The following is a 25,367-nucleotide window of genomic DNA, read 5'->3' as shown; positions in this document are numbered from 1 at the left end:
TTGCTGGTGGTGTTGCTTTTATTTGAAGATTTCAAAGCGGAGATCTGCAACTAAAGTCACAGACTGAACAGTAGGTGGCAGCATCGTATCACCGAAGGAAAACTGGATCACAAGGAAGCTTTTAATTTTATTTTTAAACCAAAAACAAATGAGAAAGCGGTTTCTCTTGTACTGTATCCCTCCCGGTTCAGGAACAGTAAAGATTCACAGAGATATTTAGTTATTGAATTCCAGTTATCTGTGTTAGCCTTAAATACAGTGTGATTTACAGTAAATCAATCAGCGCCAAAATCTGATCGTTGTGTGATGATCGGAGCATGCACGACGCAGTAGATCTTAACCAACAGTATGAATAACATCACAGAGTCACGTTGGGACCTGCAGCCTGTCTCAGGTGAGGAGTGCCTCCTCCACACCATTCAGCCAAATCAGAGCTCACTTTTGCGTAAAACAATCCACCAATCAGCGCTCGACAATCAGGTCAGAGTCTCCTCCCCGCCCAGCCCCCCCACCACATCCCAGGCTGTGTTTTGGTCCCGGTTAGGTGTACCAGCGTAGACGCAGACTGTCGTTCACCAGAGCAACACATGTAACAGGAATTCGGGTCTTTCTATCTTTTCATTTAGTGTGTGTGAAAGAAAAATGTTTTCTTAGCATCCGGAGGCTCTCCCCCCGACCCGTCATGACCTCAGCGGGCGGCCCCTCCACTTGAATGGGATCCCTCATCGCGTCTCTGTCGCTTGTTTTGACTCCGACCGTCTCCGCGCCGCTGCGTCCGCCGCTCCAACACCCGCTCCTCCTCGGATCAGTGCGCTTCCCGTGTCTCCTATCGGTTCATTAATGGTTTGCTGTAAAGTCTGACCGACAGAAGAGCGACGACGCCAAGTCTCCGGTAGCCTGCGCTTCAGGGTGAGTTCCCCAAACTTGTTATTTTAGTGTGAAGGATTGCCTCGAGCACTGACAGGCGGGCTGCCGTTAACAAAAAATCAATGATGGGTTGGTTTTCTCATCTTGTAATTCACCAAAATTTGTTGGTTTCAGCCACAACAGTGTGAGATTTAAAGTGACTCATCAGGGCATTTCTAAAATGCTCCAACACTCACCTCCAGTAGTTGGGGAAACACCACACCTTTGGATGAGCACATCACTCCTCAAGTGAAACTAAGCAGCTCTCTGCAGTGATACTCCTCACTTGCTTTTTGAATCTGTGTGGACACCAAGATGCCAGTAATTTGCTTGCTCAATTTTGAATGCCACTGATTTTCCTCCCAAGGTTCCCACACACTTTAAAGACACGACTGTCATATGCTCAGGATTAGTCTCTCCCACTCAAACATGAGCCAAAGATCCAAATATTGACTCTAAAGTGGTGTCAACTTATAATAGAAGAGAATTCACAGACCTCAAAGCAGTTTAAGGTGGAGCCTCGTCTTTCAGTGTATGTATTGTTTGTGTCTCAACATTTTTCACGGGTCTGTATGTATTGTAGACATCAGTCAAGACTCTCCCTGTCAGACTGCTGATCCAGGATCGCCCCACACATGTACCCGCCCGACCTGTTGACATTCAAGCAGAAAATGAAACCTGTTCTAGCGTCCAGATAAGACTTTCTCTCAGACACTTAAATATTGGTTACTCGGCCTGTGCAGGACGTCACCGCGTGACATATTTGCGGCCATTGGCAGTTGAGGCGGTTGAGGTATGGCACTTGGCCCGCCAGCTCACATACACACTCACACTGCTGTGTCACTGTTGCGGCACGCTGTCGCACATTTAATCTGCCTAAATGTTGTGTATAAACCCTCGGAGCTTGTTTTTCTTTTTTTCTTTTTTTTTGTTTTTCTTCTGCCCTCACAGTAATCCTTTCTGAAACACTTCTCCAGAGAATGAAAAGAAAATTGCCTTCACATTAATCCTCCATGGATTTTTTTGGTGTTTTTTTTTTTCTACACTTGGAGGAATTAGGATGTTTGGCAGTATATAGCTAAAACACATGTCCCATGGATTTAATATCTTATAGGTAATGTTGTATCAGTGAGGAAACGGATGCAGGGGATGAAGGCCTATACCATATGAGCACTCAGGGTCTTGATTGCTTTGTTTGTTATCCAACATATCTGCATGCACGGTTTGAAAGGGAGGCACGGTTCTGGATAAACACTGTAAAGCCAAGTTTCAGCAGGTTCTTAGCAAGCGTCCTGCAATTCCAATGCAGCCAGCCAGTGAGTGAGACGTGTTTCTTAAAGTGGTACGAGGTGGCCCATTGTACTTTCTAGCTGCCAGATTTTCAGACTCCACAGCGGAGACCCTAATGCTCCTTGGAATCTCATGAATGCCTTCCAGTGAAAGCCGTAATGTTTATGTCAGGTCCAATGAAACTGGTGCAAAGTGGCTCTTGAGGCCGAAATTCCTCCTAATTGGCAACGTGGCTGCGGACTGGCCCCTTTGTTCCCTCTCATACTGAAGTGGTCTGTCTGTCTGTCAGGGTGATACACTGGGCCTGGCATCAATGAACTGCTTGTTTCTGCAGCTATCTGGCCCCGGAGAATCAGCGGCTTTAAGACAAGTCGCTTCCACTTTCCAAAACAACCCTTTGTGCACCTATTCACGGAGGTGGAAGGAGAGCCATTTAGGGTGATCTACGGAGGGAGGCTGTTTCTCAAGAGTCCCGGCCAAGCATTTCGATGGTGATGCGTATGTATTCCCCTCCGCCTTAGACTGCACTGGAGCGAACTGAGCGGTTTGCATTAAACAGACTCAGCTCTAGCCAGCAGTTGAGTTTGCTGAGTTCATCGTTTGATCTAGTCAGTGTCCCACTTTCCTTTAGGTCAGATGAGGATTAATTGGCACTGAGCTCTGTGGACATATTGTAATTGTTGATGATATTACGAAGAAGAGCCGACTTCCTGCCTGGAGGAGCAGAAGTAAAAAGAACGGCTCACAAATTGCCGGACGGGGGATGAAAGCAAATGAGCCGTGGCTCCAGTAGTGGTAGTAGTAGTAGTCGTCGTAGTAGTGTGTTTCTGCTTTGTGGAAACAACACACTCGTTCCCTTTTGGGCTTTGGAACACTTAACAAACAAAACACTTGTCTGATGCCAGCATCAACCCCTCTGTTTACCGATAAGTTGTACGATTCACTCCAAAGGGAGAGAGGATTTTACACGAAAAGGGGGCCATGAGATTTTGTGATGGCTTCCTGCTGACAAAGGCCTTTGAATTTTTCATGCCGCAGATTCGAAACTTCTGTCGCTCTGGCCCAGATTTGCTGCTAATTAGTGCCCAGCTACATTCAAGGGCATACGGTTGAGCATGGGAATGCCAGTGCCACCTGTTCTCTCAAGTCTCTTCCGTGCCACTCCCATCCTCTCATATTTATTTGTGTCTGTTTAGGCTTTATGTGTCTGTGGCCTACTTTTGTTTTTACTGTCTGGACCGGTCACTGGCCTAAAGCCGCAGGAGACAAGTGGATATATACACCATTCCAGCACGAAGCCACAAAACACTGCACCCAGTAAAAGCGGTTGAATGATAAGGAGCGCTCTCCGTCCAGGCTTTGTGTCAGAGGGGCCTGTGCTCGCCGGCCATTTGAATGAAGCATCTGATAGTGGTTTGATACAGACAAACAGAGGAGGGCTTGTATCCTCCCAGGATCCCCGGCCACTTCCTGTCCCTCTGCTCTGGGAATGGGCCAGGGTGACACAGGCCACGCATCTCCGCTCAATCCACCCACTGTTGCCTCTGTGGAAAAACGATCACTCTCACACCCTCATTCCCATCGCTCCCTGCACGTTCGCCGCGACAGGAAAAGCGTCCTTGGCATTTAGAAAGATTCCTCTGTGTGTGTGGCTTTGTGTAGGCGCAGCTGTGTGAGCCTGGTCAGGATGATGAGATGCTGGGAAGACGGCACACGATGCGCTCCCCGCTCTTAAAACGCGAGGTTCTTCATCCTCCGAAAATCACTGCAGCGTATATACGCCGATCAGCCACAACATTAAAACCACCGACAGGAAAAGTAAATGACATTGACCATCTTGTGACAATCGAATGTTCTGCTGGGAAACTTTTGGACCTGGTATTCAATGTGGATGTTACTTAGATGTGTAGCACCCACCTAGACCAAACTTAGACCAGCTAATGACACTCAAACACAGAAAAATGGTTTAGGAACAACTCAAGAACAGCACAAGGTGTTGACCTGGCCTCCAAATTCACTAGATCCTAAACTGATCAAGTATCTGTGGGATGATCCACAGAGGCCCCTCCCCTCAGCCCATAGGACCCACTAACAACGTAGCCAGACACCACAGGACACTGTCAGAAGACCCACATCCATTCTCTGATGAGTCACAACAGTTTAGGAGGCACAAGGGAGACCTACACAATATTAGGAACGGGGTCATAATGGTATGCTTGATTGGTATATACTGACATCAGAGTTTTTATGCCGATCATCTCCTGGCACATATCACAAACTCAACAAACCTTTGGCCCAGGCAAACCTTGTAATCTCACCAAAGTCAGATAAAGAGAACCCATTTGTAAGGAGCAACCTAAACAAAGCTGCACTAACAGGTGTAGGTAAACCTTACTGTGAGTCCAAAGACGCTCTAAATACCAGAATATGAATGAACACTTGCCTGAATAATACACAAAATATCCTAACGAAACTTAAAGTGAATGAGTAATAAGTAGTTTCAAGTCTAAACTCTGCTGTTAAGCAGTTTAGATTTATTATCTTACATATTTGTTAAACGTGCAAAAAGTGCTGGGATCAGAATCTGTGGGAGGCTGCTAAACAACATCACTGACTCAGTGATTACTTTGCCAAATGAACTGATTTCTCACTTTTAAAACTGGCTTTTCGACTCATTGCCTGTTTCGGAGAAAAATCTCACTTCAGATTACTTTCACTGCGGTTTTTAATCAGGATGTAACCTTTCGTGCTGGAGTTATGGTGGGTAGCTAGTGACTCTGAACTCACACACATACGCAAACATAAAAGGGAGCGTGCAGTTTGAAGTTTTTATTTTATCTTTAGTGCACTGAAATGTGTAGCTTTTTAATGTCACTGAATGGGTTGTACATTTTAGATTAAAGGTGCTGTATGGATTTATCTTTGATTTTTTTTTTCTTATGTGACAGAAACCCGCTTTTATAAGGGAAAACTTTTCATATCCATATTTTATTTGTCTCTCATGTAAACTGCGCGGGTGGAAAGAAGTGCAGGCTCCGTTCTCCCGAGGCTTTGACCTGTGCTCCACCGCCCCCACTGTCTGCCCTGATGTGGGCCCAGATAAGATGCAGCGCAGGGTCATCTCCGTCTGTCTCAGCAGAAGCCGTTTAGTTAACCCGCCCCTCTGTATCTCCTGAAGTCCCCAGCGGCGCCACCACCTCTCTGCTCTCCACTGATTGCCTCTCAGCCAGTGTCTCGTTCGCTGCTTCACCGCCCCGCTGGGTTGCTTTGAATATTGAAATCAGGGCCTTTTGAACAAAGGGGTGGTTTAAGAGATGGAGGAAATCACTCCTATGTCGGGGGCCTCGCCCTCCAATCTGCTATGGAAATGTCATGGCAGGGAGCAGTTATGTTTTGATGATGGAGCGTGACATGGACACATTTTAATATTTTAATGTTTCGGCATCTCTTCCACTTTTATTTGTCTATCTCCAAGGAAGCGAGGGCTCCGCGGCTGGGATCTCTGTGTCTCGTTTTCAGCTTCACTCCAGTCAGAGCGGCGATAGAAATGGAGAATCATACTTTATTTATAAATCACAGAAGCGCTGGCATTGTGCTTCACCCTGCTCTTTTCAAACTTACATATTCAGCGTTAATTAAGACAACCTCAGTTATTTTTTATGTGTATTTATAAGTAATTTAAATAAAGGTGCTTTGTAGACACGAGAAATGGGTGTATGAGCTGATGATCAGCAGCAGCATGACACTCCCAGCACGAATTTAATTCCGTGTTTACAATAAGCAATGTGCACTGGAGCTTTTTTTCGTGTGTGTCCTCCTTGACTCGCATTCCTGTTCCAACGTCCTTTGAAAGCTGCCTGACGCTGTCTTTCCTTTCCCTGACAGGCAGTGAAGGAAGGGAATGCTTTGGAGAAGGTAGCAAATCCTGGGTGAACGGTGTCTCTACCTGCTCCACATGCATTCCTGCTCAGGGCTGTGTGAGCAGGAGAGGAGTTGAAACTCGCCTTGTCCTCGGGTCCACATTCCTCAGCCATGACTGAGTTCACTCTGCCGCAGCAAACCTGGGAATGGTCCGGCAAACACCTGGCTCACTTTCCCGTAGCCTAGCATGTTTACATGGTTGTGTTTAGTGCTGATATATATATATATATATATATATATATATATATATATATATATATATATGTATATTCCCCCAGGATGGATTAGGACTTAGATGTCAGAGCTGCAGGGATTTCTCTTACTGTGCAGAGGAGAAGTTAAATAGTAGAAGCCCTAGAAAAGCCCCAGCTTACTGAAGCATGAGACACATGGGAGTCTCTGTGGAGTCGAGCAGATCAAATGCTGCCTCTTTGAAATGTGATGAGAAGGGTTGAAATTTGGGGTTTGCAATCACAGCGTTTGAGCTCGCTGCAGGGGGACGTATAGCTATTCTGAAGCCGTGAAACCGTTTGTGATATATGGGCAGAAGATTTGCGGTCCTTCTAGGTTATCTCAGTTTGTGGACGCCTCCGTTCTCTCTCCGTCACGTACCACTTATATTTGGGAAACATTGTTTTTCCCGCTTCACGCGGAAAATGGCTGACACACAAGGGGGGAACTAAGCCCGTTATTTCCACCATTTCCTCATGGAGGAAAAGGATTGAAGAAAGAATAATGGAAAGAGTGCGAGAATGGGGTAAGACCAAGTGTAAGGGAGCAAAATGGGGGTGGGGTGGCGGGTGGGGGGGGGGGGGGGGGGGGGGGGGGGGGGTCAAAGCTCTTGAGGATTATCTTTCCCTTCGTTTCCCTTCCTCTCCCTCCTCCACCTCCTTTTGGAACACATGACCGCAGCTCGTCAGTCTCCGTTCACATAATGACCATATTTAGATGAGAGCAGAGGGGAGAGAGGGATATGAGGGCGATGTTGGAGTAAATCCCATAAGCAACACAACCTGCACGTTTGTCAGCAGCAGCGGGACCTCACATTTCAACAGTACAGTGGTAAACCATGCTGGATGTTCTCGGTATTTAATACACCACAGTGGAACAGAGCCTCTCACTCTATCAACACAGCGCAGTGAACACCCTCCGGTCCCTTCACGGCCGTCACGGCGCCGCGCATGCCACGCATGCCTCGTAGTTTTTCAGAACACGAGCGAGCCGCCGCCGCCGCTGCTGCTGTTGGACGTGCGTCTGTTAATCACAAGCTTGGCAGGAACAGCTGAAAGGCCTCTGTCCGCACGATGGGAAACGAGGGTCATCTCGCTCACGTTCCTCACAATAAAACTGTAAAATGTTTCGGAGTGAACTCATGGCTGTCGGTTAATGTGCTGAAATGCACGTGATGTTTTACAACATGCCCGGTGAGCTCAGTGGGGGGGGGTTGCAGTAAGGTCCTCTGTCTGAGCCGGTGCCTGTCACGCCCAGTCTGAGAAGGTTAGTCAGAGGTCTCAGCTGACTCAGGTGCACGTAAGCGGGCGCTGCTTTAACAGTAGTGGGGCCGGATGTCTGCGTTTGAAGTTTGAAGCGAGAGCTTTTAAGAGGCGAGGGTCTGAAAGGAGAACCTTCAGCGACGTTGTTCCAGTAGTGTATGTCACAAACGTCCGGTTCCACTTTGGTTCCGTATGAGTGTGACTCAGTTCAGATCAGTCATCATGTGAGTGTGAGGGATTTTCTGTCTGTATGACATGTTTGGATGTTTAGTACCACGGCGATGCGGCTTCTTCTCCAGCTTTAATCACAGTGCTGCCTGTGGAACTGGGGAGTGGTAGGCTTGCCGTGGTTGCGTTGCCGTGTGGGCTTTGAGGACATAATGCTGGGGGTGAAATGGGTGGAGCTGGTTTCGTTTGAGTGGAAAAAGAAAATGAAAGATGGAATAAATTACTAGAGGTGAGTTCAAAAACCAGGTCTGCTCCATGAAAACCTTGAACCAGCAACTGGTTAACAGTTCGTTTAAATTGGCCCGGATGTTCACGGTTCAAAAAAATAAATGAAAATCTCTCTGGAGCTCAACGTGAACAACAAATTCCATAAAATATACCCAGAGAACCACATGTTATTGTTTTTACGTTCAGTTTTTGGACTGATTAAACAAATGACATAGCTGGTTAATTATTGAGTAGCTACTTTCAAATCAGGCCAGGATGACTGGCTCCACCTGTCTTTGTTCTGTGCTAAGCTAAGCTGAGCTAACGACAGCTGCTGGATGTGGCCCGATACTGAAGTTCAGTGTTGACTTGCTTGTATTAGCGAGAATTCAAATCAATATTTTCCATAACGGCCTAACTTTTCCTTTAACATAGACCTCGCCCTTCACTGCTTTGCACCCTTTGTAAAGTACAGCAGATTGCCTCCTGAAAACTGGCCCAGATATTCTCCCGTTGAGCTTCTGTCCCAAAATAATTTGATACATGTCATACTCAGATTAGGAGCAGGGGATAACAGAAAATCCATGAACCTGCAGTTGCTGCCAGCAGTGTTTGTTGTTTGGAAGCGGACAAAAAAATTCCTCTGTAAGCACGGGGTTTAAGACGGAGCGGCCAGCTGCTCGGCTCCGCGAGCCCGGAGATGTCATATGATTTTTAAGGCCCCTTTAGCCGTGGCGTCTGGCAAACCAAAGGTGAGCCGAACGCACGGCACATCTAGTTTTTGGTTTGAAAGAAAAAGAGAAAAAAAAAATGTGCAGAGGAGTGCACACAGTGAAAGGAATAAGGGCTCACAGCCTCTGATCCTATTATAGGATCCAAAGCACTGCAGGCTCCTGAGAGGCTGGAAATAAAGGGTAAACACGGTATTTTATTTGAATCACCCTGTGGTCTAACTGAAAACATGAGAATGGAAAGAATTTCTCCAGGTGATCTCACTCTCCCCCCCCTCGTCGCCCTCTCTCAGTCTCACCCTGTGTCACTTTTGCCGTTTAACACCTCTCTCTCCTTTTATTTACCAGATGCTTTCAGGAAGTGACAGGCACTTAATTTAGAGGGAAGGCTAATCTCGGCTTTTTCCTCATCTGATAGGCATGTTGTGTTTTTGCCCAGAAAGTATGTGTGCAACTATCCTACATCTGCGCAGTTTGTTGGTTTGTGGAATGCTTGGAATCGCCTCCATGGCAACACGGCTGTGTTTTGTGTGTGTGTGCGTGTGTGTCGAGCTGTAAATATTGACTCCACTACCTCCCCATCCCTGTGTCTGTCCGTGACAGGAGCACAGTGTGTGTGTGTGTGTGTCTGTGTGGAGGGGGGTTTAGTACACACTTTATCCAGGACTCAGCAAAGTCCTACAGTACGGTTGGGGGCGTATGTTTACCTTCAGACCAAACATGGAGGAGCTTTCTCACTGAGTGCTTCACGGTTTGATTCAGTGTCTGCTTTACAGAAGAGGGGAAATGTGACAACTTTTATGGCGCCCCCCTCCTCTCTGTTCCTCCGTCTCTGTAATGATCAACCTAGTGGATGACAGATAGTCAGCCACTAAAACCTGAGCAGGGGTAGTACTGGTGTGCAAACACACATCTAAGCTGCCATTTCCTCTATTCGTGTTTGTTGAAGGACAAGAGAAACAAGATGACACTGAGCTACACCCACTGTTTGTTCAGAACCAGGAACCGCCTCACCTGTGCACCATGAGTGTAAACCGTTGCTCTGACTGCAGATGTTTTTTTGTTCTCCCTCCACGTTGGATGGATTTGTTGAGGCAGGATCCCAGAGCTTGGAGTTGCTAGCAGCAGCGGTTGCAGTGGTTTGACCGGTCTGTGCTGTGACGTTTGTGCAGCTCTCGTGCCGCTTGCAGGCCCCAGATGGAATGTCATCACGGCGTTGGGTGAATAAGATTAGGGAATAGATGTTGATAATCTGGACGGAACAAGCGGGGTTGGATTATGCTTTGCTCGGCGGCTGGTGACGCAGGAGCAAAAGCCTCCCTGCTCCCCCCGCTTTAATAATTACATAGAGAGCATTAAGTTGAAGGAATACATCCACCAGGCTGACATTAGGATCACAGGCACCCGCTCTGTACATGCACACACACTTCCTGCCCTCTGTTCTACATCATCTTGATGTTCCCTCTCCATTCAAATGAGACAAATGTTGTAAAAACAAGCAGATTCAGTGAGCAGTGTTTCCACTGTACCACTGTCTTTGGAATCTCAGTCACCCGGGTCACGGTTTGTCCAAAAACCAAGTCCAGTTGCCTTTGTTTCAGTTTTATTTCACTTATTTATTTTTTTGGAATAAAACCGACGTTGGTCAAGTGTGAGTTTTCTTGCCTTACTCTGATTTGAACTGCCTGTCTGGCACATGTAAGCAAAGTGCACACACCATTTTCAACGTCCAATGTCTGCTTATGCAAATGCAATAAAAACAGGATGAGATCTTCCTGCAGTCTGGCAGCTGGGGTTCACTCAAAGGACTCGCAGAGGAGGCCTGTGGAGGCTAAATTTTAATATGTCTCTTTTGTGGGTTACGTCCACATCACATCACGTCGTCTCTCCTTTTTCATCTCTTTTCTGATCTGAAATGCTCCTCCTCTCTGACCGGCCACAGCTAGCGGTCTGGGAAGAAAGACATTATCAGCACCGTTTGTCCACTTAATTACACGATTCATAAACAGACAGTGAGGAACATAAGATAAGATAAGGTAGTCCCACAGTGGGTACATTTACGGTGTCACGGCAGCGGAGAGGAACAAAAAACATGTTCTCAAATTGGATTGACATTTTTTAAATGACTACCAGGTAGAAACCCTGACTTCATATTATCATTTTCGTTTCTAAAATAAATAAATAAATAGAAGAATATGTCTGACAACCTTAAGAGACATTTTGGTTTTTCATAACTTTGCTAAACTAATTCTAATCTAACACATCAGTGCTTTAAGGACACCTTCAAATAAATTTTTACATTAGCAAGTTATAATACATAGACATCTGTTACAGTTCTCAGTTGTCCTGGTCAGGGTATATCTAAGACAAACACAGCTGAACTTTTACGACTTTTCTTGAAACCATCGCTCACCCAAGTGACGTCTCTAGTTCTTCTTCACTAATATATGGTGAAAAGTCTTCCATGAAGTACTTAACCACGTCCAGTTTCCTTTGTTTTACATTTACATACAGACATTTGGATATTATGTTTCTAATTATATCATTCATTTTCAGGACGATTGCACATCAGCTTATGATCATTTGAGGTAATTTAACCCCAGGCATGATAATGAAATCACATAGCTAATAATGCACAAAATCATATAGAAACAAATTGTAGCTGTCTGCAAAACTCTGACTCTGTCATGTCACTTGTCATCACCAGTCAATCACCAAGAGTGAGAGAAGTGAAAGAAGTCATCGTGCAAAATAAGTTCCTGTTTCGCTGTGACGAGTGTTACTACCCTGTAAGGAATTGCTTAATTGTGGCCTTTGACTTGTGACCTGAGGTTGTCGAGACATGCCCCGTCTATGTATTAGACCTTGGGCCAAAAGCTGAAAACTCTGTGAGGCAGAAGTGAAGGGTCTACTGTAGCTGTCGGGGCGGCGTACAAGCCCCGACTCGCCTCTTCACATAGCAGAGTTTCAGTGTCTCCCTCAGTATAACTCTGCCTCAGCTTCGTAGTGGGAAATCTCTCATTAAGCGTGCACATGGAAAATCTGAAGCAAATGTGTTCAGTTTTGATGTTCACGCCTGTTTGATCCTTCCGTAAAGATGAAAAGATTTCCTTTTAATGCACCCAAACACGCTGGTGTAACAAAGCCCGCGTTGTTGGAGGAGCTGCACCGTGATGTCATGATACCGCCCGGACAGACTCTACTTCTCTGAAGCCTGTTAATGGATGAATGGCTCCCCTCCATTATTTCAGTGAGAGGATACCATTCAGAGACGGTAATTGTTTTCTTTCAGTTGAAATAAAAACGAAAGCGTACCAGGGGCTGGCAGCATTCTGTAGGGGAAACAGCCCCAGCAGCAATATTAAAAGACTATTCCCGTTTGCCGAAAGCTCAGGGGACTTGAAGGATTTGGAATTCATTGCCAGATCTTATGCATAATTAAGCAGCCCCACCACCACCACCCCCACCACCGAGCCACCCAGCCACACCCCCTTCACTAGCCAGAGGGATTTTTATGCAGCTCTGCCCCTCGTACAGTCGGTGCTTAATTTAGTACCTCGTCCCTATTAGGTCAGAATTAGGGATTGTTATCATTAACTGCCGCAGATGATACACACAGACATGATTCCACTTACTGTTGTGCAAAACCTGACATTGTTTGGCTTCATGACTTCCTTCGTGTCCATATTTCCCGTCGGCTGTTAGAGCTCGAACACACTGGGAACTGGCAGCCACCGAGTCACAGTCCTCCACTGTGTCTTGTTTGTGCCGCCTGCTGCGAGCTGACAAAAGATGGCTTTGTCGGAGTGTGAAGAAAGACCAGAGACTCTCTTAATGTTTCATGATGGCTTGATTCGGCCTTCCTTTCTGGAGAGTTGTCAGTGTCGGTCACTGTTGGCGAAAGGACCTGAATTCTGTCCAAGCCTGAAATATGTGAGAGATAATGACGGCCGTGTTTAATTTGCTCACTTCATCAGATCCAGTTCAACGTCCGCGGCTGCTGTTGAATCCTAAAAACATATTCAGCACGCCAGCCTTATTTACAGTGGTCTGTTCGCAAAACGTGTTATTAAATCTGAGTGATCTCATTAAGGAAACATCCCTGAAGTGAACGCTTCATCTGTGTGGAATGAGCGAGCCTTGTGCATTACTGGTGAGCAAGAGACGAGAGAGTTGGTGTCTCTGTTCTGCTCTGCCTCAAACGGCTTATTAACCATGCAGCCAGTCGGCTCAGGGGGGAACACAGAACACACAAAGAGCAGCTCCCTGAGCCACCCGTCATCTTTGTGTCTGCCCTCTTGCGCGCGGGCGCGCGCGTGTGTGTTAACCTACACAGGCTGATACACTTGCTGCGACGCAACCCCCTTTGTGCAGACATGCCCACGGGGTGCAGACGTATCGAGTGTCCACCCTCATTGACCACCCCACCCTCCTCCCACCCCATTACTTCCCAGCCCTACTCCCCCATTCATGATGCCATCCAAAATTCCACCCCGTGTTATGTTCCCCTCCCCTTCCCCGTTGCTTGTGTTCATTTCTCCTGCTGTCACTTTCTGTCTCTTTTAATATTTATTTGCTCCACTGCGTCTCTGGATGTGCTCACATGCGCATTCGCACACACACACTGTACATCGTGTTAAACTTGCTTGAAAACACTCCAGTAAGCTCCTTGTTTCCCTGTGTTGCCCCCGCTTCCTTTTTCCTGGCCGATTGCCATTCTGTTTTGGGCAGCGATGAAGCATTCAAAATGACCGTCAAGAACCAGTGACAGCATCGCTAATTTCCTTTGCCTGGACTGTGAACCGAGTACTTTTTTAGCAAGATATTTTCCACCATATGTCACTTCATGCCTCTGAGTGGGATGGTGCGTGCTAGCCTTTGCATATAGCTTGTCTAGGATTGGGCCCCAGTGAGCGAGAGTGGGCTCCTGCATCGGCTGACTTCAGTGGCATATCCAGCTTAGCCTCCTAAATAAAAGGCAATAAGTCAGGCAGGTGATTTTAGCCAAACACTGTAAAGCTTGTCACTACCCACATGCACTTTTACCCTCATCTCTTAATCAGAATGGCTCCTAAACCACCCTCCTCAGTGTTTTCTGTAAATTAGCATTTCCTAGCCGACCCCCTGTGGCTGTATCTATCCATGATAGCTGGGGATTGAATCCCTAAATTATTCTGGGCTTAGCTTAATGATTTCACAGCTCTAAGCAGTAATTAGAGCTGCTCGGTGAGACTGAGTAGGCGGGGAAGCTTCAGCAGTGAAGAGACGAAAGAGAGAAAGCTGCAACAATCCCAAACTGCCGTCTTGACCTTTGGTCTGTCTCATTAGCGCTGATTCGTCATCAACTCCAAGTCTATAAAGATTATATACAAGTTGTGTGTCGAAGTGCTATGACATATTTGGGTGCAAGGAGAGATGTCAAGTCCACAGAGTAGACTTTTACTTTATCAGTTGCAATCGATCAGAGAACCCCGTTACCCTCAGTTCGATTGAGCATTGGTTTCGGTTTTCCTGGCAACAAATCTGCTTCTTTAGCTTGCTCTGACGTCTCCATTGGCCTCGCTTCCAGACACAGCAGGAAGCTGTTTTTTAAGCAAACAAGCTCTGATAAAACTAAAACGAACTCCCCAGCGCCAAAAAGGAAAGCTGATGAACTAGCTGGTGAACATGGTGGAGCAGTTATCAGCTAATGAGCGAGGCATTTTGGAATCCAAGTACGTTAACCATTCGCAAATATAATAAATGCAGCAATATTTCAGTTGCATTTCTAGAATATTTTATTGAATGCTAGTGTTAGAAAGTAGTAGAACGTTCTCATACCAATTTGCAGTTTGTCCACCCAATAGTCCTCAACCCGAATTACAATGATGCACATCGTCACATTTATCAGGTCAAAACCCCTGACTGTTGCATTGATTTTAGCATGCTCACAGACTTTCCCTCATTTATTATCTGTTTAGATTAGATTAGATTAGATTGAACTTAATTATAATTGTATATAGTACAGGTACATACACAATGAAATGCAGTCATGCAAGTAGCAAAAAAGAGTAAAATGAACTTAACAATAGGGAACAAGCTCTTTCAATTGTCTCTTAATGACGGAGTTGATATGAATGTGAACAGGTTCTGGTTGCTGGTTTTACTAATCCAAACGAACATGCTCTTGCATGTCCCTGAATGTGCATCTGCCTGACATATGTGAATGCAGACATATGCAACGTATCTGCTGCGTGTGTATGTTGGCTCTGATGTGGCAGCAGAGTGAAGTGGATCTCATGTCTGTGTTGAAACCAAAGAGTGTCAGCTGCTCCAAAGTCCACGGGGAAGTTTTGATTCGTGTGGTCTGCAGGACACTGTGTCTCTGTGGGTTTAGTAGTTGTCTCCGGGCTGTCTCTGGTTTCTGCATCTGGCCATGTGGAGGTCGGAAGAATTTTTCTTGAGAGTGTATTCTAAGAAAATTATATAAGACAGCAAGCCTATTTGACTCCAAATTGTGGTGTAATTTGCCTTGAAATTCAGGTTTAATGAAGTTTATTCATGTTCTGCTGTCTAACAGACTTTCTTTTGTCCTTGAATGTACCACAGGCCTCGGCTATGGGGGGATCCAAGAGTAAGCCCAAGGATGTAGGCCAGCGAACTCGCAGCCTCGATGGCAACCTCAGCTCTGGGGGAGGGGCCGGCGGCCACCACCTCAACTCTGCCCAACAGTCCCTAACTCCCAATCGCAGCCCCAACATGGATGGAGGTGGAAACTCGTCAATGACCAATAATGCAGAGCTGGCCCTGTTTGGAGGCGTGGACAATAACAGTGTCACCTCTCCTAACAGAGTCACACTTGCAGGTGAACGCCTCACCTCACAGCCTCGACGTGTTCTGATTTCCCATCCTGCTGTGTGGGTTGTTCTCACAGTAATGCGGTGTAAAGTCATTTAATTAAATCTTTTTTGTCTGACAGGAGGCGTGACAACATTCGTGGCTTTGTATGACTATGAGTCTCGAACAGCTTCCGATCTGTCTTTCAGGAAGGGTGAACGCCTTCAGATCGTAAATAATACGTAAGAAAGAAACTGAAAATTGTCTTCCAATCAACTTATGTCACCTTTTGCTGAATGGACACTTCCTTTAATGCACAAACTTTTCCCTAAAACCTCACAAGTTATTGCTCGGTTGTCTGAGTCAGTTGCACTCCAAAATGTCTTTCTGAGAATTTCTGTAACCATAGAAACTCTTTCCCTCTGCAGATCTTGAATTGTAGTCGAGTGACACATTTCTGCATAAATGTTGGTTCATTCACAAACCCGATCATCTTGCTCCTCAGCCACCCTAGCGAGGATGTGATTTTTTTTTTATGGGTAATTCCTAAAGGATGACACTGAATGTGAGACCTACTTACTTAATGTAGTCTTGACTGCTTTAAAGGGGGAGTCATGCTTGTTATTTAAACTGTGGCCTGTATAAATCAATAGAGGTGCACTGAACCATATACAGTGCTAGTGCACCCCCAGAGCTGCCTTACCCACCAACAAACTGCTGACCTAGAAGGCAGGAGTTCAGGACAATAGTGGATTATCTCTGCATCTGGCCCCTTAAGCCAAAGACCTGGGTCGTTATTGGGTGTAATATGCAGAATCCATGAAAGAACTCTTAGATTGGATAACAGGATATCTTAGTCAAATTAGGTGTCATATGCACTTGTCTTAGTTTTCTGTTGGGTTCAGTTAAATGAGCGGATAAATTATGATAGTATTGTGTCCCTCAGCATGTTTCCCTCTCAGGTTTCATTATCGTGGCCTCGTTATGGCGGATTTTTAATACGTTTCTCTGTTCTGCTCATAACATGCTCTCTGTTATTTCTTTGCCTTCTTTTTCACCATATCCCTTTCACTTCTCTTTTCTTCTTCACAAACTGTCACATTGTTATAGGAGGAAGGTGAACTGCAGGTTTGTGAAGCTCCTCTGGAGTTGCCTTTGAATGAGCCGTTTTCTCTGACTGTGTTTTTTCCCCTGTAACACATAGCATATACTGAATACTACTTGTGCACTGTAATATCACTTTACCAACCACATAACTGCCCTTCCCTTCATGAATCCTCATTATAGTAGTTAAGAGGAGTTGGTGTAAATCCTTGCAGCACTATAATCATCTCAGGTCAACTGGAGGCAATGAATATGAACAAATTGTAATTTTGCTTGTGAATATAGTGCTGCAAAGCTGCAGCAATTCATTCCTTGATGAACTGTAACATTTCCACACCATCGCCTCCATTTTGTCCCACCCACATGAGTGCATGTGTATATATTTACCATATAGAAACCTCGGCCCAGAGTTATCAAGCTTCTCCTTAAGCTCAAAAATTAAACCATAGTAGTGGATTCAGAAAATGATAGATGAGCTGTATCCACAACGTTATTTATACGCCGAGACACTTGATAAACAGCCCTGAAATTTACATTTGTGTTTTGAAAGTGTGATGAGCCGTGGTAAAGCTGTGCGTTATCGTTTCATCTGTGTAGAGAAGGGGACTGGTGGCTGGCGCGCTCCCTGGACACCGGAGAGAGCGGTTACATCCCCAGCAATTACGTGGCTCCATCCGACTCCATCCAGGCAGAAGAGTAAACCCCTTCATTTTTTTTTTGTCTTGCTCTGTCTCTTTTTTTTCTGTCGTTCACAAAGCGCATGCAAGCATTAAGAATTTTCTATCTTTTTGCCTCGCGTGAAGTTACGAATGAGTCCTTAAACACGCAGTTTGCTCATTCCTGTTCTTGCTGAGAAATAGATGAGAAGATTAGTACCACACATTAAACCTAAAGCTACAGCCAGCAGTCGGTTAGCTTAGTTTAGCACCGGAAAAGGAGCCAAACAGCTAGCCTGATTCTTCTTAAGCTCTCTACAAAATTACAAACAGAAGCTAGTTTAGCTTAGCATAAGCTCTGAAAACTATGGATATACTTGAGGTTGCCAGGCAACAGTGGAGACTTTTAATTTGGGGCTGAGACCACATGAGTTTTGGGTTGATTTATCCTCCAGTACGGCGTTGCTCAGTACTGAGGTTGGACACAGATTATCTGGAAATGTGAGGGTTTAGAGAGCCAGCTTAAATTCCTCCAGTTAACATCAAACTTGTCTGATATTAAGAATTTAAGATTTGGATGATAACGTCAGTACTTTCACAAGGATTTTAAAGCTCCTGTAATCTGAGCCCAGTTTAAGAGGTCACCCTGCAGCCCAACAACACTTCTGTGAAAACCAACCTGTGGTTTTTACACTTACATTTTTGTATGGACAAATCTAACAGTTTCATTTAGTTCATTTTTGAGGTGGCGATAGACAGATTTCGGCCTGGGCTAAGCTAAACGTGTCCCTCTGCTTCCAATCTTTATCCTAAGCTAACTCACTGCTCATTATAACTGCATATTTACAAGGAGACATGAGAATGTTGTGCCTCTTCTCATATAAATCTCTGGGCAAGAACCAGAAGCCAATAAGCCAAAACTATTCTTTTGAGTGACTGTGGTACAGTTAATGCTCTTTCTGGTGATCTCTACATGCTAACCTGCTTGCTTTATACAAATCTCACAAACTAACCTTTTGTAACAACTCCATTTCTCACCTTTGCCCCCTGCTCCACCAGTCATCTCAAACTGACTCTAGAGTCCAGGTAAGCAGCTGCTGCACTGCAGGCATGAGTATGCATCTGGAATACACTGCATCTTCTCAAGCTACACACAAGCGTTCACCCTTGATTTTTTCTCATTCCCTCTCTTCCACCCACATTCATCTTCTTCCCCTCACCAATCTACTCCCGTGTGTTCCATGTTTTTTTTTTGTCAACATCACAGGTGGTACTTTGGAAAAATCACGCGCCGTGATTCTGAGAGGCTGCTGCTAAGTTTAGAGAACAGGAGAGGGACTTTTCTGGTGAGAGAGAGTGAGACCACCAAAGGTAAATATATCTTTCTAAGGCTGGTTATCAAATGTCAGCACTTCCTCAAAATGGCATTGAGATGGGAAAGATGTACAATGTTAGGAAATTGTTAACGTGTGTTTAGTCATGAAAAACATGTTAATATCCATCAAACCAAGACCGATTTTCGCAGCATGCTTTTCTGAAAAGTGTATCAAGCATCGTGCTGCACCCATATCAACTACTTTAAATATCATGCAGGTCTTTTTAACAGGGAAAAAAAAGTATTTCCAAAAAACCCTAAAGGAGTGTTATGACTTTAGAATCCTCAAACAATAGCCTAGGGAGTTCTTAACATGCCACTTAAAAGCGGAGTGCCCTGCTCTACTTCATCAGGCCTTGGGGAAGTAGACTTAAGAATTTAATTTATGCTAGAGATCCACAAGCCTGATCTGACAACATTTGCTGCTGCAAGTTTGGCACGTATGTAATTGTATGCCATCATACTGCAACGGTGTAGTGCTTTTATAGGCGTCTCTGGAATTTTTTTTGTTTAGTTTTTTTTATGAACTTAACGACATGAAACTCAGTTTGAGTTTTATGATATGTGTCACTGAAAGGCACCGAGGAGAAGAAAGCAAATTCTTTCTAGCAGTCAGACATGCTACACTGCTGTTCACTGAGCGCCCCGCCGTGCTGTGTCAGTCCTGTGGCAGTGTGGGTACAGAGGAGAGACGAATCAGGCAGATGGGAAAAGGCTCGATGTGACGCCTGTGGGACACAGTCTGGAGATAGTTCTGATAGGCAGCTGCTCTGATGCTGCTGTTGCTGCTGCAGCAGCAGCAACACGGTCCCTATGGACTCAGCTAGATCTGGGTGTGTTTGTGTGCCATTTGCATACACGTGTACATAAAAGGATTGTTGTTAACAGACATGCATATAAGCTGAACAGAATGAGAAAGGGATCAAGTTAGGGAGGGGTGGACAGAAAGCGAGTAGATGGGTGAGCATAGCAGTGAAAAAAGGACTGGGTGGGTGAGTGAAACAGAATTAGGTCAGTATGGAGCTGAGGCTTAGGACTGTACAACCACAGGACATATCGCCTAGTTCAAACATAAAGAGAAGGAGAAGGAGGAGGCATCGCCTTAGGCTTCTTTGAGTTTTCACTTGACTGACACTGCCCTCTGCTGGTGTAGTGAGCGCATTGTGGAAAAATCCAATGTCTCTTTTCACATCAGTGCAAACGGTTTTAACAACTGATTTACTCATTTTTGTTGTTGAAATATATAGGGCAATGTGATGGATAAAAGAATATCGTGTATCGTATTTCATGTAATGCATTACCCTATTTGTTGTTATTCTTCTCAGGTGCCTACTGTCTGTCCGTACTGGACTATGACAACACCAAAGGGCTGAATGTGAAGCACTACAAGATCAGGAAGCTGGACAGTGGCGGCTTCTACATCACATCACGCACACAGTTCAGCACCCTGCAGATGCTTGTCAACCACTACCGCAGTGAGTTCACACTGCAAGCCAAATGAATAATAGTAATACTAACATCCGCTCCCTGAATGAGTCACCAATAATTACACAGATGAGTAAAGAGACGGATTCTTTTAGTCATTCCCTGCTGCCCTATCAGGTGAATATACTGCACACTGACTACTGTCACACTGTCTGCCTTCCTCAGAGCACGCTGACGGACTGTGTCACAGTCTAAGCGACATCTGTCCTGTTCTGAAGCCTCAGACTCAGGGCTTATCCAAGGATGCCTGGGAGATCCCACGAGAGTCTCTCCGTCTGGACCTCAAGCTTGGACAGGGCTGCTTTGGAGAGGTGTGGATGGGTAAGTCACACTTTGATCTGCTTCTTGCACTGCATCGCCCGTGGCATTGAGAGAATCCTGTCTATCTTTATGTACTCTCACTTCTCTCTGAAAAAGGAAGTTTTAAGCACACTTTTTAGTAGAATACTAGCAAACTGTGAAAAGACAGGAAGTCTTTTTTCACTCCAACAAAAATAGTTTAAACCAAATAATGAAAGTGAAGTAGGTTTAATTAAAGCTTCGCCTCAGCAGGTTTGCAGCTGGTATTTGTTATTTGTATTGTTGTAATTTATTTATAATCTAATGATTAAAAAAAAAGTAGACACACATAGAGTCCAGTGGTTCCCAGCCTTTTTTGTTATATGAACGCTCCCAGTCCTGTCCAGTAAACTCCATCACCACTTCACTGACGCCTCAAATCATGCTCCAAACTGAATATTAAGAAACTATATGTTTAAAACCTGTCATTTTATTGATGAACGTTGATTTTGTTACATGATTTTCAAATGAGTTACTTAAGTAGTATGTATTCATTTACCTACTACTAATCAACCAGTACATATATCTATTTCACCAATGTAGCCATTCCACTAAGCTCATTATTTGAAGTCACATGCTCACTTATTATTTAACTAATTGATTTGTTTTAGTTTTAACTTCAACATGTGTGGTTTAGATGATCTATCTTCACTACCCCTTGTAAATACATCGGCGCACCTTCTTCAACTCTGGTTGATGCTTGGCTTCACATGACTCCACGCGTGACCAGCCGATACTGATGCAGTGACACTGCCTCATAGCTCTTTTGTTTTTCCTTCGTCAGGGACATGGAACGGTACCACACGGGTGGCAATCAAGACCCTGAAGCCCGGCACGATGTCCCCCGAGGCCTTCCTGCAGGAAGCTCAGGTCATGAAGAAGCTGAGACATGAAAAGCTGGTCCAGTTGTACGCGGTGGTGTCGGAGGAGCCCATCTACATCGTCACGGAGTACATGGGCCAAGGTCAGTTGGGAATTCGCACATTTAAAAATTTTCACTGTTTTTTTTTTTTTTTTTCCCCTAATAATTGGAGCACAATTTAAGTGACAAGATTTTCATATACATAAATGTCTGTTGCCAAATAATTGAATATAGTGGTGACCGAGCCTATGGCCTACTGAAAGCATTGCTGTATTTATAGAATATATTCTCATTGTTATCAACTTGTGAAAACTTTACACAAAAACTGATAAAGTTACTGTGATGGTCGTCTTTATAAACAACTGTCCAGACATGAATGCAGAATTCTAAATAATCATAAGGTCATAGCTGATGTGTTCAGAGATTTCTGCTACGACATCCTGAACATTTGCTGCCATACTTCACCTTTCAGTGTTTTTATATTAAAAATAGTTTTAGATTTCCAGGTTTCAAACATCGGTCTTTAGTTTGTTCTATCCTGCTCTAATAGTATGTGTCCCTGCTAACAGGCAGCTTACTGGACTTTCTGAAGGGGGACATGGGTAAGATGCTTCGCCTCCCTCAGCTGGTGGACATGGCCTCACAGGTTAGCACATATCAAATAGAAACACTTGCTTTACCATTTCTTGCCCAGTGCTTTTTTTATTTACCTTGTTTGTGGTGTTTATATTCAAAGATAGTCACAAAATGTTGCGTCTTTCCCAGATTGCTTCGGGGATGGCGTATGTGGAGAGGATGAACTACGTGCACAGAGACCTCAGAGCTGCTAATATCCTGGTGGGAGACAACTTGGTGTGTAAAGTGGCTGACTTTGGTCTGGCTCGCCTCATTGAGGATAATGAATACACTGCCAGGCAAGGTAAGATCACATTATGGTAAAGTTAGCTTTTTATATTTGTGTTTTAACACTGCTTGGTAATGTGGTGGTTCCTCATTGTTTTAAACGCACACTAAATGTCATTGGTCCAGTTACGTCAAATATAAATGATCTATTGGCCTGTAGTTAGAGACGGTGAAACAACAGGAAATCATGCACTTGACGTTTTGTTTCAGTGTGTTCTTGCTTGTTGCTAAAACTGTCATCTTGCAGGAGCCAAGTTTCCCATCAAGTGGACTGCCCCTGAAGCTGCACTGTATGGGCGCTTCACCATTAAATCTGATGTCTGGTCGTTTGGGATCCTGCTGACAGAACTGGCCACCAAAGGCCGAGTGCCCTACCCAGGCAAGGATTTTTATTTCGGGCCGTGCTACACCAGGCACATACACATAAGATTTATGGGTTGGCACTTCATGTGAAATAATTCGATCCGAACTATGCTCATGTGTTTGTAACATCAAACCGCTCTTTCCTCTCCCAGGTATGGTGAACCGGGAGGTGTTAGACCAAGTGGAGCGCGGTTACAGGATGCCGTGTCCAACAGAGTGTCCTGAGTCTCTCCATGAGCTGATGATGACCTGCTGGAGGAAGGAGCCTGAGGAGAGGCCGACCTTTGAGTACCTGCAGGGCTTCCTGGAGGACTACTTCACCTCCACAGAGCCTCAGTACCAGCCTGGAGAGAACCTGTAACCGGCCTGAAGATGTTTACAGATGTGCAAAACTGAGCATCTGCTTTAAAGTGCAGGGACTAGTGTGTGTGTGGATGCGTGTGTTTGTTCCTACAACGGGGCAGAAAGCCGACATCATTCTGGCTACAATCAGTGTCTCTCTCCGACATGAAGGAGTGTCAGTGAGACGTCAAACCAATCCAGTCTTTCCAAAGTCATTCTCTCCAATATGTTTTCCCCGAGGAACTATTTTCTTATACAGAACTTGTCAATCAACTCTACTTCTAAACAGGTTTGTTTACCCTCCCTGTGTTTGTAAGGTGTGTTCTTTGTGTTAATTCCCCTGACTAATCTTGTAGTTTACCAGCATCTGCCACCGCAGAAGAACAAGGGAGTCCAGACAATGAACACTGGATTAAAGTATTGTCCTGCTGACAACACTACTACAGGAGATTTGCTTTTACTACTCTTGGATTTGAAACACACACAGTCAGACCCGGAAATTACCTTGGACCTCCAGTCATTTGTTAACATGTTGTTGGTCTTTATTTTTTATTTTGAGATTAGACCTTGGTCGTCTGGAAAACCCTATATCCAGGCTTCCCCTGTGCAACACTGAGTTATAGTTATGTGAGATTTTGTTTGGGAGTAACACTCTGAATTCCCATTAGAGAGTTTAGTCTGACTCAACAATTTGACAAATTATCGCTGTGACCAACATACAGCTCAACACAAAGAAGAGACGAGGCGGAGCCTGCGTCTGGTTTCTTCTATTCTCTAAAAACAAACGGCTACTGATCACTAAAGCTCATCTCAGGATGGAGAAGACAAGAATTCTGCTGCAAGGATTTTTGTGCCAATGAAAATCTCTTTTGTACTCCGTTCTACTGTGTTAAAGTGTATTTTGTAACTTTTCTTATAATGATCATGAGTCATATAAAGAGATTATAATGTTCCAAAAGGATAATCCACTGTTTTGACATCCTGCGCCTGTGTGCAGTAGCGTCTAGCTCAGCAGCGTGGCTTTAATGAGCTGATTTGTTCTCAAGCATTCAAATTAAAATCAGGTGAATCTTCTTTCATGTCTCCTTTCAGTTCTGACCTACATTAGTGTGATTTTTAATCAGCGTTTCTTTTCTCTAATGAGTGCACAATCTTACACTGGAAATATGTTTGTGAAGAGGATAAATGAGCTGTTTTGTGTTCATTTAGGCCGTCTACAAAGCTTTCCCATCAACACATACAGTAAGCATGTATAGCGAATGAATTGGCATCTTGAAACTTTACTGTAAATATCCTGAATGCTAATATTTTGTATATATCATCCTTATAATTTATTCCTTTTTAAAATAACTTTCAGCGTCATTGCTCAAATCGGTTCATGGTACTTTCATGGGTTAATGACATCCAATCATAGTGACATTAAATGAATATATATATATTATAAAACACTTTTTCATTACAACAATGTTTATTTGTGCATGTATTTCTGTGAAACTTCATATCGACAGTCCGCGTTGAGGAGAGGTCGCACTGATCATATTTCTTTTTTTGTCAAAGCAGTTTGTCACCTGTTTGATACTGATAATCTACCAGCATACCACACATAATACAATCAATAGCACAAATGTTTACATAGTTGATTATCTTCAGACCCTTTTTGTGCTGCTTTACTGTAGAGGCTGAGAAGTGAGCAGGTAGTCATGTGTCACGATTCTTGTCAGATATTTTTTTTTTTATGAGCGCACCTGACCATGCTCGTTCAGTGGTGTGATTGGATTCCATAAAACACTACTGATTAAGATGAATTAACTCCATACAGAGGATGATGCAGCTGCAACATATGGAAGGAGCTTGATATCTGTGTAGTGTCTACTGTGTCCTGTGGGCTGCATTGGTGTATTGGTCAGGTTTGACATCATTTGTTTTCTGCTGTTTCATTGAATGTTTATGAGCGCAAATCGGGAGAAGATGCATGTAAACGGTCATATAGTCAGTATGCAGCCTTGCTTATGAGCCAAGGACATTTCCTGTGGGGTTCTGGGTTTCCTTTCTGACTATGCAGATATTTTTAAAATCTGTGATTCCTGTATATGTACATATATATATATATATATTCTCTTTTCTACTGTATTCAACGGGACTTTTCACACGAATGACTATTTGTAAAATCCCACTGAATATTGTTCAAATTTGAAATTACATTTGAATAAAATTTGTATATTGACAGTGGTATCCTCTTCTGTATCTATAGGAGAGTGGAAGCTACTCAGTAACACTGTACTCAAAGGTTAAGAATCAGAACTATATATGTGATTTACTTCCATTAAGTATGTTTCCACACAGCTA

The 25,367-nt window shown here is 44.3% G+C and overlaps 1 protein-coding gene across 7 annotated transcripts; it reads left to right on the top strand.

The window, feature by feature from the left end:
• The first annotated feature begins 518 nt into the window (after positions 1 to 518).
• Positions 519 to 25,247, top strand: src (v-src avian sarcoma (Schmidt-Ruppin A-2) viral oncogene homolog). Of its 7 annotated transcripts, none has more exons than XM_047593813.1 (14): positions 519 to 909; positions 15,365 to 15,620; positions 15,738 to 15,834; positions 16,703 to 16,720; positions 17,294 to 17,392; positions 18,412 to 18,438; positions 18,620 to 18,723; positions 20,053 to 20,202; positions 20,378 to 20,533; positions 21,336 to 21,515; positions 21,983 to 22,059; positions 22,179 to 22,332; positions 22,564 to 22,695; positions 22,832 to 25,247. In XM_047593813.1, the coding sequence occupies exons 2-14, from the start codon at positions 15,374 to 15,376 to the stop codon at positions 23,038 to 23,040; spliced, it is 1,650 nt and encodes a 549-aa protein (XP_047449769.1). In that variant the 5' UTR covers positions 519 to 909; positions 15,365 to 15,373; the 3' UTR covers positions 23,041 to 25,247. The 7 variants fall into 7 exon arrangements, with proteins under 7 accessions (XP_047449769.1, XP_047449785.1, XP_047449759.1 ...); XM_047593803.1 differs by having other exon boundaries at positions 520 to 909; positions 15,735 to 15,834; XM_047593829.1 differs by lacking the exon at positions 16,703 to 16,720.
• Positions 25,248 to 25,367: the final 120 nt, after the last annotated feature.

Source organism: Mugil cephalus, chromosome 1 (assembly GCF_022458985.1).
Source record: "Mugil cephalus isolate CIBA_MC_2020 chromosome 1, CIBA_Mcephalus_1.1, whole genome shotgun sequence".
NCBI classification, from domain to species: Eukaryota; Metazoa; Chordata; class Actinopteri; order Mugiliformes; family Mugilidae; genus Mugil; species Mugil cephalus.
Note: the sequence above shows the minus strand (reverse complement) of the source record. Positions and strands in the feature narration are given on the sequence as shown.

Bases quoted from the DNA above. Each gene is read 5' to 3' on its own strand.
- src (XM_047593803.1), top strand. From the start codon at position 15,374: ATGGGGGGATCCAAGAGTAAGCCCAAGGATGTAGGCCAGCGAACTCGC. The intron at 20,534-21,335 runs GTAAGTCACACT...TTCCTTCGTCAG, and splicing joins CTTTGGAGAGGTGTGGATGG to GGACATGGAACGGTACCACA. The intron at 22,696-22,831 runs GCAAGGATTTTT...TTCCTCTCCCAG, and splicing joins AGGCCGAGTGCCCTACCCAG to GTATGGTGAACCGGGAGGTG.